Here is a 16,052-nt window from a genome sequence, read left to right as displayed (position 1 = left end):
AGAACACGCACATTCGGCACAGACAGCTGCACTGAAACCCACTCGGAACGCTCAGCCCAAAGCGGTGAGCTCGCAGCTCTGCCGCTGCGCCACCGTGCGGTTATAATGTTCAGCTTCGTCTAATAATATTCATCTTTCAACATGCTTATTTGACTCTCTCTCTTGAAACGTTTTATCACACGTTTTAATGTAAAAACTACAAAAATGGGATGTAATTTGCCGACGCCTCTGCCTAAGGCGGTTTACAGTTTCAAATACATTGTACAATCATTTACTTATTTCATTTGTACAAATTGCGTGCTCTTGCTTTTTCAGTTCAGGGTAAACTGATGAAGTGTAGGCTACCACTAGAAGCAGGTTTCGAACCCAAAAACTTCAAAACAACGACTCTACATACGACTGCTGCCCCCAAAATTAATGACATATTTAATCAGAAGTCGGTCTACTTCCTTCTGCACATTTGTACGTGTCACCGCAGAAAGAGGATTTTAAAAGTTTGATTTTCTTCCTCTGTTTTCTTTTCTGAGGAAACCTTGCTTAAGTCAGAAATGTAAGAAAAAGTTATACGCGTAATTCAGCGCAGTCCAGAGAAACACATTACTCTAATGAAAAACTCTGTGGGGAATTTGCATGTTCTCCCCGTGTCTGCATGGGTTTCCTCCGAGTACTCTGGTTTCCTCCCACAGTCCAAAGACATGCTGTTCACTATGGGTGAACCTGAACAGCATGTGTGTTCCACTGATGTATGAATGAGTGACCCAGTGCAAGTAGTGTATCTAGCAGTGTATGTCACCTTGGTGAATAAGGTGTGTGGGCTTAAAACTACATAGTATCCATTGGAAGTCGCTTTGGAGAAAAGTGTCTGCTAAATAAATGAATGTAAATTTAATGAGCAAAACAAACTGCAGCAGTTCCCCTGATCCAGGTACTTTTACTAAATTGCTTCAGTAAAATGTACCCTGCTATGTAAACGATTAAATCATAGTAAGAAGCTTTGGAGGAGAACGTCAGATCACACACACATTTTCAGAACCGCTTGTCCCTTACGGGGTCACGGGGAACCGGAGCCTACCCGGCAACACAGGGCGCAAGGCCGGAGGGGGAAGGGGACACACCCAGGACGGGACGCCAGTCCGTCGCAAGGTACCCCAAGCGGGACTCGAACCCCAGACCCACCAGACAGCAGGACTGCGGTCCAACCCACTGCGCCACCGCACCCCCAACCTCAGATCAATGAAAACATTTTATTTTTCCGCCCAATGTGTATTCAAAGCTGTACCTGCTGTGGCCACGCGAGGGCGCCTCGCGACAGGGCAGCGCGCGACACCGAGGGCGCGTGTTCGCGCGCGGCTTGGTGTTCCTCTCCTGTGAAGAGCGAGCGATGAAAAACGCCTTTTAAGGGCATAAGATTTACCGTGCCGCGGGCTGGGTGTGTTATCAGCGCGAAGGCCGTGCGCATATTGCTCCATCGTCGCTCCAGCGCGCGAAATGACGCTGTCGCTTCCTTTTGTTCTAGTCCAGCGATAAAGAAGTTACATTTCTACATGTATCTCGTACACAAAATTACTAACAGGCAATGTTTACATTACATTCAGAACAGTATTGGTGCAGTAATGTTCATATCGTCAATATGATTTCCAAATGGTTTGCCTTTCTTTTAAATTCCTCATCAGTACGGAGGAGGAATTAGGCAAGTTTGATAGCTAGAATCCCTGGTGACAGATTCTGACAGAGAGTGCAGAGGCACTTAGGGGAGAATGTCCAGATTTAGATGCTTGGCAGCGTGGCACCATGTCATGGTTTTATGGCGCCAGAGCTGCGCGAGGCCCTCACATTGTGCTCTCCTGCAAACAGGCACTCTGCATGAGGACAGAGATGACATGGCTGCTGGTTAAGGTCCTCTAGCTACTTACCTTACAGTTGTTCCAGCATAAGTGACCAACCTGTATGAACGGGTAAATCACCGTAGGTAGTGTAACGCTGTAGATTGCTTTGAAGAAAAGCTTCAGCGAGGCGAACAAATGTAATATTAATGCAGTATAAATGTAATGTAGGGCGTGGTCGGGAGCGCAGATAGTCAGGCGGTACCTTGGATTGTGCGTGAAGTAAGTGTGAGGACGGCCCCTGACGCGTTACAAGTAGCCTACGGTACACACACCACTACTTGAGTTTTATAGCCGTTCAAGTCACTTATTTTATGGCATGTTAATTCAGCTGGCGGAAAGGTTTTACACCCGTTTACAAACAGCAATTGAGTATCTGCTGTCGTTCTGCGCTAATGCAGTGGTGGGATCCTTCATTGCTGCAGCTGCTCTACTTCCAAAGACGCGTTTCGGGTGACCTGGTGCCTCCAAACTGCCCATTCCGTGTGTGTCTGTGTGTGTATGATTGTCTAGTCTTGCACCGTGTGTTTTCATAATAGGTTCCACACCACTGCAACCCCGCGCTGGACATCAGTTATTGATACTGGAAAGAAAACGAAGAAAGGTCCGTCACGAAATGCTATATTCCTCAGTGCCATACTCATTATTATGACGTTCCAGTATGAAACGAGCGGCCGAGTAAACCTACACTCTCTGGGTGGCTTTAACGTAATTTCATGTATGGTGCAAACCCTCTGTAAATACTACAATCCTACTGAAAGGTATTCTTGACTGAAGGTAGCTAGTACTTCAGGCAGCCTCTTGCTGTGCCACTCTGCAAGTTGAGACATGGGGTTTCTGTGGTTTTTTCTTTTTTTTCTCCTTCTCCCTTCTTCCTTCTCAGTCAGTACCCTTCTCTTCACAGCCCTATATGGTCATGAAGTATCTGTGACGAGCAGATGTGCAGGAGAAGGTAACTAGGGTAAATAAGGTAACTACTGTAAACATGGAAACTTTGGTTTGTAGCTTCTAGTTAGTAGTAAGCAAGGTACAGTCTTCCTGTGTAGATGAAGTTTGCCACATGAGCTGGGGGAACCACGACATAAGAATGGACTTCTCACCCTAACTACACTTCATATTCACACAAATGTCCACTCATAGTTCAATATTCACAAAGGAGACAAAATGTGCAGACATAATTGTTGTGGTGCACTGTGTTATTTTATGTAGTTTTAATCACCATGTTAGGACCACATATGAAATTAGGTTGAGAAGCAGCATTGAAACCCTGGAGCATTGAGGGTGTTGGGAGTAGACCAGCACTGCTGGCTGTGCTACCATGTTGTCCTATGGTACAGATCATCTGTAATTTAACACTGCAGCTCAGTGAGGCTGTGCTCAAATAGACACTTCCCCTTTCAGTTTGGTACATCTTTCATCTCATTTGCCTTTTTCTTTCTCACCAAACACACACACACACTTACCAAGAAGCTAATTTTCTATGTAGGACCATTTCAAAAGCAATTCGATTACATGACATATTCCACACACACCAACAGGTTTGGACACACAAACACTGCATGTTGATCCACATGCTAGAGCTGCTTCGCACAGCCTTACTGAGGGAATTAGTTTCCGTGTTGAGCAACAGTGTATAAAAGGATGTGTCCATGAGTAAGAGCGCATGTCTGAGTATATTTGCATTACGAAAGTGAAATATTTGTAAACTGCAAATTTTTGTGTTAATTTGTGTAATGGTGTGCTTTCGGAAAGAGCAAGAGAACCTGTCAGACTGCAAAAACAGGCCGCTATATCAAACATGCAGAGAACAAAAAGCGGCATGCGTTTCGTATCTTCTGTTAGTTCTTTATTTGTTGTACACTGATCATTTTATATTTTCTAGCGCTGAATTTATTTTACAGAAAGACACAACTGTATTAAATATACAGAAATTACATATGTGAGGGCATTAAGCATCGTTTTGTGCTGGAGATTGCTGTGCATAGGAGATACTATATATGTTCGTTGTAGGAAGCCGTGATTGCTGACAAAGTGCATTATTGATGGGATTGAGGAAAAAACCTATGAATGCCATTATAAGGGTGGCACATAAGTGATTTAGAATCCTATTAAATGTCATTTAAAACCATGACCACAATTTAGATGTGGAGAAATAGCTGACCTTTGTCTACTTACTTCCGCTTAGGATGTCTCATTGTGTTTTTCACTTCATTAATTCATGCTGCATACAAATACAAGAAGCTAATAAATATTTGACTGTACTCATTGATCCGTACATGAGAGCCCGTGGAAATCTTGCAATTTATTGTCAGAGATCATTTAGCAGACAGAGAAGGGATACTGCGAGAGAAACAGAGACAATGTACCCTGTCCTTTTCCGTAAAAAAGGGGGATAATTCATGTCATGTAAACAAGACAACTTTCCTATGATTTATGGCAGCACAAGCTGCTGTGAATTTTTGCCCAGTCATAAGATAGTCTTTTTCAGCACTGAGAACGCAGTTCAGAAGTGAAGACTCAGCTTTCCCCTTTAGCGATTATTCACAAGATCCGTGACCTTTGGACCAGGAAGTGAAGAAGGTATTTCTGCTTTTCAATGTACTTTAGAGGATTAAAGTCCTGAACAATGTTTCACTTTCTATATTATAAACTTTCAGGGATTTTTTTTAATTTTTTTACTATAGCATCTGTTGCCTGTCATGGATTCCATCCGACCAACTCATTTAATCAAACTAGTAAAATGCTCGTTATCAGCAGATTTTATTTGGAACTCTTAAAATTTGGCGGTGAATTTAGATATAGCCCTCAGGGTGTGTGCCATTGGCTTGGTTGGCCGTTGCATGGCTGCATCCAGCCACATAACCTCTGATGGATCATTAAGACATCTCCAGTACATTATGCAAGTTGGAAGCAGTGAAAATTGAATAGCGCAGCTTCTCCTACACTGAGCGACCTGTGATGTGTAACAAAAGGAACTCTCAGTCCTAACCCTAATGCTGAGCAAGTGTGTATAATACTAAATATTCTTATTACAAACAGTTTAAAACCACATTTTTGTAATCCTGCTCATATTGATATGCTGTCAATAAATCACATACATACTTAGGTATGGAATGAATGAGTGGTGCAAAAAAAATGTATCAGGCGACATGTAATTCACACTTGAATGAAAAGACATTAAAATATAGGTACACATGGGGAATAGGAATGAATCGTACTCATACAGACAGAAACAGGCGTAATAAAGAAGGACGTGCAGTCATACAGAACAGTGTGGAATGAACCAAAGTCAGTTGTGGCCAATATGTGACCTTTGTCTCCTGGATCAACACCCCATTGAGCTCTGCCTCATTTACACATTAAAGCACTGTGGACACTGCTTCAATTTTTGAACTTTGGACAGATGTACAGACTGGTGGGTCCATAGTATTATGAATGGATGCGGGAATATCCGTGTGGTCCTTCCTGGAGTGCAACACGTTACCTCCCAACAATTGCAGCTCTGTGCCAGCTCAGAAGTGGCACACAGAGGCATTGAGAGGCGGGCCACCCATTCCCATTCACAGCCCCATTCACATTCATTGAAAGGGCCCCCTGCTCACTTGCCCCACTTTCACCCCTCCCCCAGTGTCGCTCCTATCTTGCCAAGCCCTCCAACCCACCTCCCCTCAACTCCCAGCCTCCTGAATCCCATCCCTTCTCTGCCAACTGCCCGTACCTTCTAGTCTCTTTCCCGGCCCACCAGTGCAACGTTGCCCCTTGTTTGAGCAACTCCCCAAAACTCAGAAACAATTTTCAAAATCTGCGATCTAGCATCACTCAACAAGCCCCACTTTTGGGTAAACCACCAAGAAATGGAGTGATATTACCAGACCCGAAGAAGTTATAGAATGTAGGATGAGTTAAGAGAGTTGCTCTTCAAAGCACCCAAACCCTTAGTGACACCACAACAAATACCACCCCATCACAGAGACTGGAGAAAAGTGCTTGTAATGTTCTGAAACTGTATCCAAGTATGACTGCTGTAGCACTGACGCTGACATCTGGTTGTAGCACTTGGGAGGCGTCCAGACATGCACGCTGAGAAGACGATTTGCAAATAAGCTCTTTGATTGCTATGTGTGAGATTGCTCATCCAGCTGTACCTCACCTAACAGTGGGAAGACCTCTGTTTTGCTCATTACAGAGACGCTGCATTGAAGCCATACTCTTGTTGCGTAAAAGGTTCGTGCATGATTTGAATGTCTGTCAACAGCAATTTGCCACAGTATTTAGTCTCCTAATTAACCTCAGAAGTAATTTATCTAATCTGTTCCCCCGAGACAGCTGGGAACACCTTTCTTCTTCCCCGTCCTTTATGGTTTATTCTTAAACATGACTACAGAGAAACACAGTGGGACAACACCGACCAAAGCATCTCTGTGAACCCACGAACCTTGTTTGCTTAGTTTTCGCCAAGATTTCTATAGAAGATGAATGTCCTTTGTCTGAGCAAGATTTATACGTAAACGATTTAATAGCGCATTAATTATATTGATAGAGGATATAAGAAAAGTACTTGTTCTGCTTTCTAGCTTTTTCCACAAACACATGTATGTAATGAGAAACACTTTGACTAGATAGATTTCAGTTTTAGTTTAGTTAAAAATATTACCAAAGTTTCAGAATAATAGATCAGCTCACATGACATTACCTGTGCAAAACACAGATTACAAAGTAATTTGTTCAAACTGAAATGGAGAAATGCAACAGAAAAATAAAGCTTTCTGCACTTTACTTCAGTAGCTCCAATTTGATTGGGATGTAAATCTAATTCCATCAGTGGTTTGATAACTATATGAAGGTAATTTATTGCAAAGCCTTACTCATACCACAATTCTCCTCCAGTATGAGCTTCATGTACCAATTTAACTCATTGAGGTACATAGTGTTACATTGAAACAGAGTGATCTTGTCAGCGCTCAATATTGCTTCTGCTCTGCAGTTAGAAAAGTATATAGTAAAGTTAAGATTCTTTCCACAATTGCTGGGTTTATTGCTATTGTTTTTATTCTCGTGTGTGTGTCTCAGATGTATTTAAGATATGAAAAGACAAAAACATTAGTTTGTCATTTAGGTGTTCTGGGACATATTTAATTGGTTTTCTAGTGCATGTTGCTGTGCTCATGTTTTAACTGGTCAATTAATAAAATACTTCATCTTACAATTTTGTGTATACATACTAAAATCTAAACAGTGTGGAGACAAAGACTAATATTGAAAGTACACGCAATTGAACTTGCTTCTGCTTCCTAGACTTCTCCATCTCTCCGTGTCAAAAAAGCAGATGGCAAGCAGCTTATAGATTAAGTAATTAAGCAGTCAAGTTTACATCTGTTGAACTCAACGCTGTAGGAAGGGAGGGGGAACCGTTATTGACAAGCTTTGGACTAATGCAGCTAAAGCCGATGTCTGTGATTGGCTGATAGTAACCGTGGCAACAGAGGGACTTCCTTCAGGCCCCCATGACAGTTGTCGTATGTGCTCAGACTAGAGATGGGGCACTGCACTGGCCCCAGCCCTCCCCCCTGGGGCCAAGAGTATTCCAGCCCCACCCAGAACCCCACTTTGTCCACAAATTACCACTGCTATTCCATCTTGTGTTGCAGCACAGCGGAGGATACCAACATGAAGATGTCATATTATTGTAAATAACCACATAATGATTATGAACAAAGCATTTTTTTCTTCTCCAAAACACAACAGACACAGAAACAAAAGCTTGGAAAAAATTTATTCTGAAATGATTTATCTGTGATAAATGGTGCTCATTTTGCCATGACCATCTCTTTCCAGTTCCTAAATACAAAAAAAAAAAAAAAAAAAAAAAACTCCCAGACTGAGTTTTAAAAAAAAAAAAAAAAAAAAAGAAAAAAAAAAAAAGCACATTTAAAAAAAGTTCTGTTTGTATTTTAATTTGAATGAATGGGTGAAAAAAAAGTTACACTATAGTCACAGCTGCCTTTGGAGCACAGTACTGGGACCTTACCACAGTCTGGCCAAAAACAGGCCAGCAAGCAGGAAGGTAAAAAGAATACAGGGCGGACGGTCCATGTGGAAGATATTTCATTCCTGCCCCCTACATGGATGCCAGCCATTTCTCCCACAATGCCCTTATCTCCACAGGAGATTGATGCACTAAGAATTTAAAGTAGGGAAATGAGTGGCATGGAGGTACCTCCGATGTATGATGGCAGGACTGTAAATTTCTCCACTGACCAGCGGTATGTTTTCACAGTATGAGCCTGACAGGAAGAGCAAAAGAGCAAGCTGACGTTGTGGAGTCAGAATAAAATAAATGATGTTGTCGATCCTGTTATGATCATAGTGTAAAAACAGGGTCATGATCAAAGGCATATTGGAAATTCAGCTGCAGCATGAATGAGTTTGAGATGATGGGCTGCAGATGTTGGGCTGGAGAGGGGACTGGGGGAGGGGGAGATTGTGCATGTAAATTGAATGGTTTTCTTAGAGACAGGGTGTGACCCGCCCACATATCAAACCTAGTTCAGGCTATGATCACAGCAAGTTGTTCTGCCCCAGCCTGCTCTAGCCTACCCTATTATAACCTACGCTACTCTGTCTGAGCATCATAGTTGGCCCCTCCTGCCTTTTTCAGCTCAGAGAGGATGTATTCTTCCTCCAGCTCACGTAGATCACTGACCATGAACTCCTTGGCAAAGTTCTGTATGGGAGACAGAGAAACAAACAGCTGCGTAAGGATGTGCGTCAGAGGGAGAGTCTACAAACGTGTGTGCCCTGTCCTGATCTATTGTCTGTCTATCCATGACACCGATCACCGTACTGATCGGCCTGGCTGCACCCATCTTTCAAAATACAAAGAAAAGATTTAATCATTTTAATCTGATTTATAATAAATGCAAAGTATACTGAAAGACACATAGATGGTGTACAATGAAATTTACAGCCTGTTATTGTGTAAATAGTTCACATTTATCACAATGATCATTTAATTTTTCACTACAAGCAAACAAGTCACCTATAAACTGGTGACAAAATCAGCGCGCGCATGCGCGCGCGCACACACACACACACACACACACACACTAGGACATTAGCACGAGAGCAGCATTTTTGATCAGAAATCCTTGTGGGTTAGGAAACTCTTCAAAACCATATTATCAAAACGGCAGCAATTCCAGGTAAACAGTCACACCTTTAAATTCTCAGCACGTGGCTTAAGGTAGGGAGAGCGTGTGTAGTTGACACAGTAGGAAAGCAGAGATGAATGACTGTGCAAATAAAATCTACTGCAAGGGATTACGAGACACCAACCACAGTTGTCCAACTGCTCCTCAGCCGTTACATATGTTTACAAGCAATTCAGGTGTGTGTGTGTTTTAGCAAACACCAATAAAACAGACAAACTTGATAATATTAGAAGGTGGCATAATCTGTGCTATTTTTCCGTCTCTCCGACTCACACTTAGCCATGTACAGATAATGGTTTCACACTGCAGATGAATGTGAGACATGCAGCTGTTATTTACAAGACATGTGACAAGACTAATGTGCAGATAAATGCCATGGCTCTTCCTCACGTTTATAGCGTCACAAGGGTTTGTGCACAATGGGGAATAGGGATCACAGAAGAGCATAACAACTCTCACTTGTGTGACTGTGCAAACAGAGAAAAGGGAGAGCATGAGCGATGCACAAACGTGTGTTGCTCACTGATGTCTACAACAGGCCAGACAAAACATGAGCGTTTCTGAAGAACTCACCTGTACGACCTCCTTCACCGTTGTTTTATCAGTGCTGATCTTGGCCCGCTGCAGGCCGCTCACGTTCTCACCGATCCAGGTGATGAGCGCGAATTTGACGCGCTTGCTCATGGCGTCGCCGGTTGTGAATCGCACGAAGCCGAAGAGGCGCACGTCATCTGTGAGGAGAAGCAGGATGTGAGGAGAGGCTGAGCGATGCAGGACAGCCAGCAATAGCACAGCGATGACTGCGGGAGACACATGTTAAGGAGCTGCTGTTAAGCTGAGGGGCAGGGGAGGGGGATGGGAGGGACCAACAAATCATTACTGCTACATAGTCGACTGGCCTTGGCTCCGCACCCAGATTAAAATGGAAGGAAAATGAGTGAGAGGAAAGACAAGAGAAGGTATTTAGGTCAATGCTCCCAATCAAAGAGACGGAACAAATGTTCAGCCCTTCAGACAAATATCGTCCCTCATTCACACAATCAAACTTACTCCATTCATTCCTACACGCATATAACGCAAACATGTCGAAAAAGTATTTTTATACCTCAGGTTCATAAATTGGCTCTCATTCTATGCTACACAGAAGCCGTCAATCTCACCTCAGATTCTCGATGCATCCCAATTAATAATCATAGATGAAAATCATCATCCCATAAAGAACTGATCCAAAATACTGTAGCGTCTCAAAGAAGAAGCAACATGGCAAGAATTGAACTGCAGACCCTTCACCATGGGCAGCAACCTTAACCACATTACCAATACGTCGCAATCCCACAAGACTCATCAACGGGCCTTTACCCAGGGGTCCCATGGCTCAGGTCTGTGCTTTTGCCATGGGTGATGAGGGTTTGAATATCCCCTCATTCAGTCCTTATCATCTATTGGACAACTGGTGAAATTTTACAACAGCAGTTCATTTATCACTTATTAATGCCCACATTATGTCTCTATGTATACATAAATGTTTATAAAAGTATTATTGTAACAGTCTGTGCAAGCCTCCAGCTCTCACTCTCACTTATAATCACACAGGCAAGCCACTTTTTAAATCCCTTCACGTGTCCAGCTTCCTTCGCACAGTTCAGCATGAGCTGAACAGAATGTCTGTCAAATGCTACAAAATAAAGGTGACCATCTAAACATTAAAAATAAATCAGGACATAAACATGTATAGAAATTATTGCAACGGAAAAACTTGGCTGAAAAGTTTCAACACGTTCAATTTCGTCGAAATTTCTCATGGTTTCTTTGTTAACATGACAGGCAGGGTGAATAAACACATTGAAAGTCTTATGCTATCAGTACTAACCCAATCTACTTCTGCATGGATTGTTTTGTAAAAATCAACCAGAAAAGCTAACGGTCTTCAATCTGTTCATAATTATCAATGTTCGGTGTAGCAATTTTAAAGAGATTTCTCCTCAAGGGTACAACAGCAGCTTCTCAGATGGGATTTCCCATGAGTAAACATCAGGCAGTTCTGCCAATAATGGAGCTTCTGCACCCAATACCATTGCTACCATAGTAAATGTGACAGCTTGTGAAAAGTGCCACAAACTTTCTCAATATATCCAAAGCTAAAAGTAGACACACAAAACAAGGAACCGCATTTCATTTTTTTCTGTACTTTTAGTCTAGACATTTTAAATTAAATTCTTGTTCCTTCATCAATAGTTCATATTCTTTTTGGAGCCAGTGTATATGTGAGTAACCTGAAAGGAAATGGTTTGTCTGTAAATTTCCTTGGAAAACAGTATCTGGTTTCCCTGGTGAAGGTGTGCCGCATATGGTTGACCAATTAAACACAAAAAGTGCAGGACACTTATCAGTGACAAGTACCAGTTTGTGAACAGAACATGTTTAATGCTTTTGTTCTTTAAATTATTGCTGCTCCCTAAAAGGCTGCAAGTTTTCTTGCTACAGTTTAACTTCATTAACTTGGGTCTTGATTTAACACTGCAAAATACCAACGATAACCACAGAGATTAGTTAAATATATATATATAAATATATTTTTTCTTTTGTATTTTTCCTCCAGCAGATATGCATTTGTTAAAAGTCTAAAAGAAATGATGAAGACCACATGTAAATATGGTACATAACAGGCCTCCTTCCTTCACGAGCCTCAGCGATCCCCGTTCTGCACTCTGCTACAGTCAGCGCTCTTCCATGCCCTCTTCTTCAAGATTCTGTGAAGATCTAGGAAACAGATATGACCTTTCCCAGCAGAGCTACCCGAACAACTCCAAACGTGGAATTTCTGTCTAATATTAATCTATGGTATGCGCCAAAGACTTCAAACATTAAACCTAGTTCCACCTCCAACTCGCATGCTTCTCAACCACCAGCCGAGCCACCGTCTCTCTCCTGAAGAATGCGGAAGCGTCACCTGACCATACGGAGAGCCAAGCCTTCTTTGCTGCCGGCCCCTAGCTTAGTACACACTCCACCCTTCACCTTCTCAGCTGGACACAGTTTCCTTCCTCAATTGTGCTTCACCGAAATGCTTCCTACCCTCAGCTCTTCTTTTTGTTTCAGTCAGCTAGGTTTAATGCTGACAGTGCAACCACGGTGCCAAGAAGTGTCCTAATCTAATGATGGTGCAACGCAAAGGGGACACACCATAACATTTCAAATCCCTGAAAAGTCATTATTAATACACTCCTGGGTTTGTGAAGGCAAACTCGGAAAAGGGGGGGGGGGGAAAAATCTCATTAAATCAATTAAACAATATGCATGTTCAGACATACAAACACACAAAAAGCAAGGCAGCAGTAGAAAGCTAGATGACTCGTGACGTCAAATGCCAAAGCCGATCTGTGGCATGAGAAGGGTGCTGGTGCACTCATTACATAGCAGCATTAACACTAACTCATGCAAATGAGGAACACCGTACTATGTTCAGTTTTGGGCATGGTGAGTGTACACTGAGCAGGGTAAATCTAGGCCAGAGTGTTATACAAGAAATACGCTAAACAAATGTGTACACTTCAACTGTATGTAGCCCTGGGGAGCAAATATGTGGTTTCTACAAAGGAAATAGCTGTATTGTGACTCATTGAAAAGCCAGCAATTGTGTAGAGATAATATGACTAATAAGAGGGCAAATTTTACATACACATTATGTCTAAGTATTTACGACATGCCACACCTCACCCGGCAACACACTGATGTAGAAGGGATATTATAAATCTGGATTTAATGATTTATGATTAAAATTCCTCTACTGGAATGCTACCCTTCCAGCACCTTAAGACATGGAGAGAACCCTCAGATTGTTGCAGGGCCACAGGGCACAAGAAAGTCTCTTTCTACATTTATTTACAGGCACAAAGCTATGACAGAGTATCTGAGAGAAGGAGAGGGATATTACCTGCGCACTGGCTCTTAAACTCTTCGTAATCTGCCCCATGGCCCCCAGGAACAATCATAGAGCCGTCATACTTGAAGGAAACCCTTAAACCACACAATACAAGTTATAAAGCATGAGTGAATAAATCTCACACACACACACACACACACACACACACACATTGTCTGAATCTGCTTGTCCCAAGTGGGGTCGCAGTGAGCCGGAGCCTAACCCAGCAACACACAGGGCGTAAGGCTGGAGGGGGAGGGGACACACCCAGGATGGGACGCCAGTCCATCGCAAGGCACCCCAAGCGGGACTCGAACCCTAATCAATACATGTAAATTATATGCACACACACACACAAATAAGGAAGGAGGAAAAATGCATGTCATTGACAGTCTTTGTAACAAAGGCAAAGAACATCATGTTGGTCAGTGGGTGCCTGTGTGTGTTTATGTGTATATCTATATTTATAGAGGGGCAGTTATGACGCATAACCTGTGTTCCAACTTAACCAAGCTGCTACACTGACATTGTGTTAAAATGGCAGTACAAATCTGATCACCAACACGTCCAGTTTTCATCAGAAATCGAATCCCGAACACTTGTTCTAAACATTTAATTTTATAAAATCATACTGCGCAACAATACTTTACACACTATATAACTGTTATTGATTTATATATATATATATATATATATATATATATATATATATATATATATATATATATGTTATTTCAGGATCACATTAAAATTAAACTCATACACTACAACTGTCACCCCTCCCTGTGTCGACTGCAGGCTCAGCGGTATGATCTGCAATAAGTTTTTAATTTGTGTATTTTTTTAAAAATCACCCTTCTCCTTTTTATGTATGAACTGAGACAGAGCCCTCCGACGTGTATGCCCTTATACATCAAAGAACGATGTTATTTTTTAAGAATCCAAATGTAATCGGGGCACTTCGCCCGCCTATCAGTGACAGACCACGTGCGCGGTTTAGACGCGTTAACTGCGCTCCCGATCAACCCGATTTGCATCTTCACGCCGACAAAAGGAAGTTGCGAAGAAATCATCCAATTCCTTCTTCAGCGTCGGATTTTTCGCGCCTGTTGATTGGTGAACGCAGGACGCGGCGACTTCCGGTCTCGCGCGACTTAAACTTGAACCGAGTACAATATCTGACAGGTCTCCACCTGCGGACCGGAGGCAGCGGTAGATATTGCGGGAGGGTGTTGGAGCCGCTCGCGGCATTCTCGGCTCTGCGACCCGCCCTCCTGCCTCTTTCTTTGTTGCGGGTCATGTGTATCGTGCGATAAACACACGCATTATCATCATCATCATCCTTTACTGAACTGATATTCGTCCAAGGCGATTGATACTGTTAGATTTAAAAAAAAAAAAAAAAAAAAAAAAAAAAAAAAAAAACGGAATCTATACAGCACAGTAGTCCTTCTACAACAGTTCAGTTTTCAGGGTACTACAGTCAGCGGGAGCGGGGATTCGAACCGGGAACCTTCCGATTGTAAGCCAACTCTAAACAGGACACGACTCCACCCCCCGGGTTCTGTTTCTACACCTCTGTTTTATACACTCCCCATTTTGGCCAATTCCACAGGGGAGAATCAATTAAGTCATACATGATGGTGACGAGAAGCAAGCGTACATGTTTGTAACACATTTTACTGCGACTGGGACGCTGCGGCTCTGATTGAAATATGTAAATATGAGCTACGAATGAATGCCGATAAGGTGGATGATGAACGGAGTCGGAGAGGACGAGGACGAACACGACGGGGGCTGTTTTTCTCGCACCCACCCAGCCCTCGCCCGTGTCGTGTGCGTTGCGACATCGCGTCAGCTTCCAGCGATTCCATGACAATCAGCAGCGGACGCGGTTCAAGTGGCCATAAAACACACTTACCAGTTTATCCCCGAGTTGTCGTCTCTGACGAGGTTGTACGCTTCCCTGCACGCTTCTTTATCGATTCGTGTGGCCATCTTCCAGACGAGCGCTCGGCCGGTGAGGGGGGAGGTGTGCGAGGAGGAGACGGGCGCAGAAATTGGAAATGAGCAGAAAAATGCTCGGTGGGAAGGAAGCGAGACAGAGCCGGTTCGACACGGCGCGAGGAGGAAAGGTGGCGCTGGTGCCGTTCACAGACTGAGTGTGTCGCGTGAGAGCGAGTGTGTGTGTGTGTGTGTGCGCGCGCGCGCTGCTCAGCGATCGGAGAATGCGAACCTCCCCAGCGCTCGACTCATTTCCTAGAGCCGGCTCCTGGGCGTTGGTGCTGATGTTCGTCAATCAGGTTACGAAGCGAGAGGAACGGGACTCCCGCCACACGCAGGATTCGCCCCCTCGCGACAGCCGAGCGGCTCATAGACGGAAAGCGGAACCCGCCCCTGTCCGCCGCTCCCGTTTCGCTGGCCTTTCCTGCCTCCTTCTGGCCCCCGGGCGGAGATGCACTCGGCTGCAGACGTGCTCCACCTTAGCGGTCTGCACGATTTTCATAAATTGATTAAAAAAAAAAAAAAAAATCTGTTGTGTCACGGATGCGCACACGGATTGAAAGATATTCCCACGTTTCACACGACAAAAACAGTAGAACGGCTCTGTTCAGAGTAAATTATACGCCGCACCTTACCGCTATGCCAGTAATTCATATTCACTTATTTCAGCTAGTACTCGCAGTTAAGAACGCATTAATAATAAATCCCGTTTTTAACATTAATTATACATGAGTGCAGTCATGTATTTCAACCAAAGTACAGCAGACGGTTGTAGAATTTAAGATCTTACGACAATTAAATGTAATTGGTGTAAAGCAACAGTGAATCACGTGCAACAAACAAATGTATCACTGCTGTTGCGTCTTGATAAAACCAAACGTATTTGAGCATCGAAGCCTTTTTGTATATTTCTGAATATATGAAGAGATTGCAGGGAGGGTCTGTCTGATGGGGTATCCTGACAAAGACACAGCTCATCACATCTTAAAACCTATCATGGGCGTGATTTGGCAACCGCTGTGTGTAGAAGAA

General features: G+C 43.2%; 1 protein-coding gene across 1 annotated transcript; it reads right to left on the bottom strand.

Annotated features, from left to right (window-relative positions):
- Positions 1 to 7,866: 7,866 nt before the first annotated feature.
- Positions 7,867 to 15,440, bottom strand: cotl1 (coactosin-like F-actin binding protein 1). Its single transcript, XM_018739237.2, has 4 exons — positions 14,938 to 15,440; positions 13,029 to 13,111; positions 9,668 to 9,825; positions 7,867 to 8,607 (listed from the first exon to the last, which is right to left on the bottom strand). Exons 1-4 carry the CDS (start codon positions 15,012 to 15,014, stop codon positions 8,497 to 8,499), a joined length of 429 nt encoding a protein of 142 aa, XP_018594753.1. The 5' UTR covers positions 15,015 to 15,440; the 3' UTR covers positions 7,867 to 8,496.
- Between the last annotated feature and the right edge of the window lie 612 nt (positions 15,441 to 16,052).

Source organism: Scleropages formosus, chromosome 7, assembly GCF_900964775.1.
Source record: "Scleropages formosus chromosome 7, fSclFor1.1, whole genome shotgun sequence".
In the NCBI taxonomy this organism is placed as follows: Eukaryota; Metazoa; Chordata; class Actinopteri; order Osteoglossiformes; family Osteoglossidae; genus Scleropages; species Scleropages formosus.
This window is presented reverse-complemented; position numbering and strand designations above follow the sequence as displayed.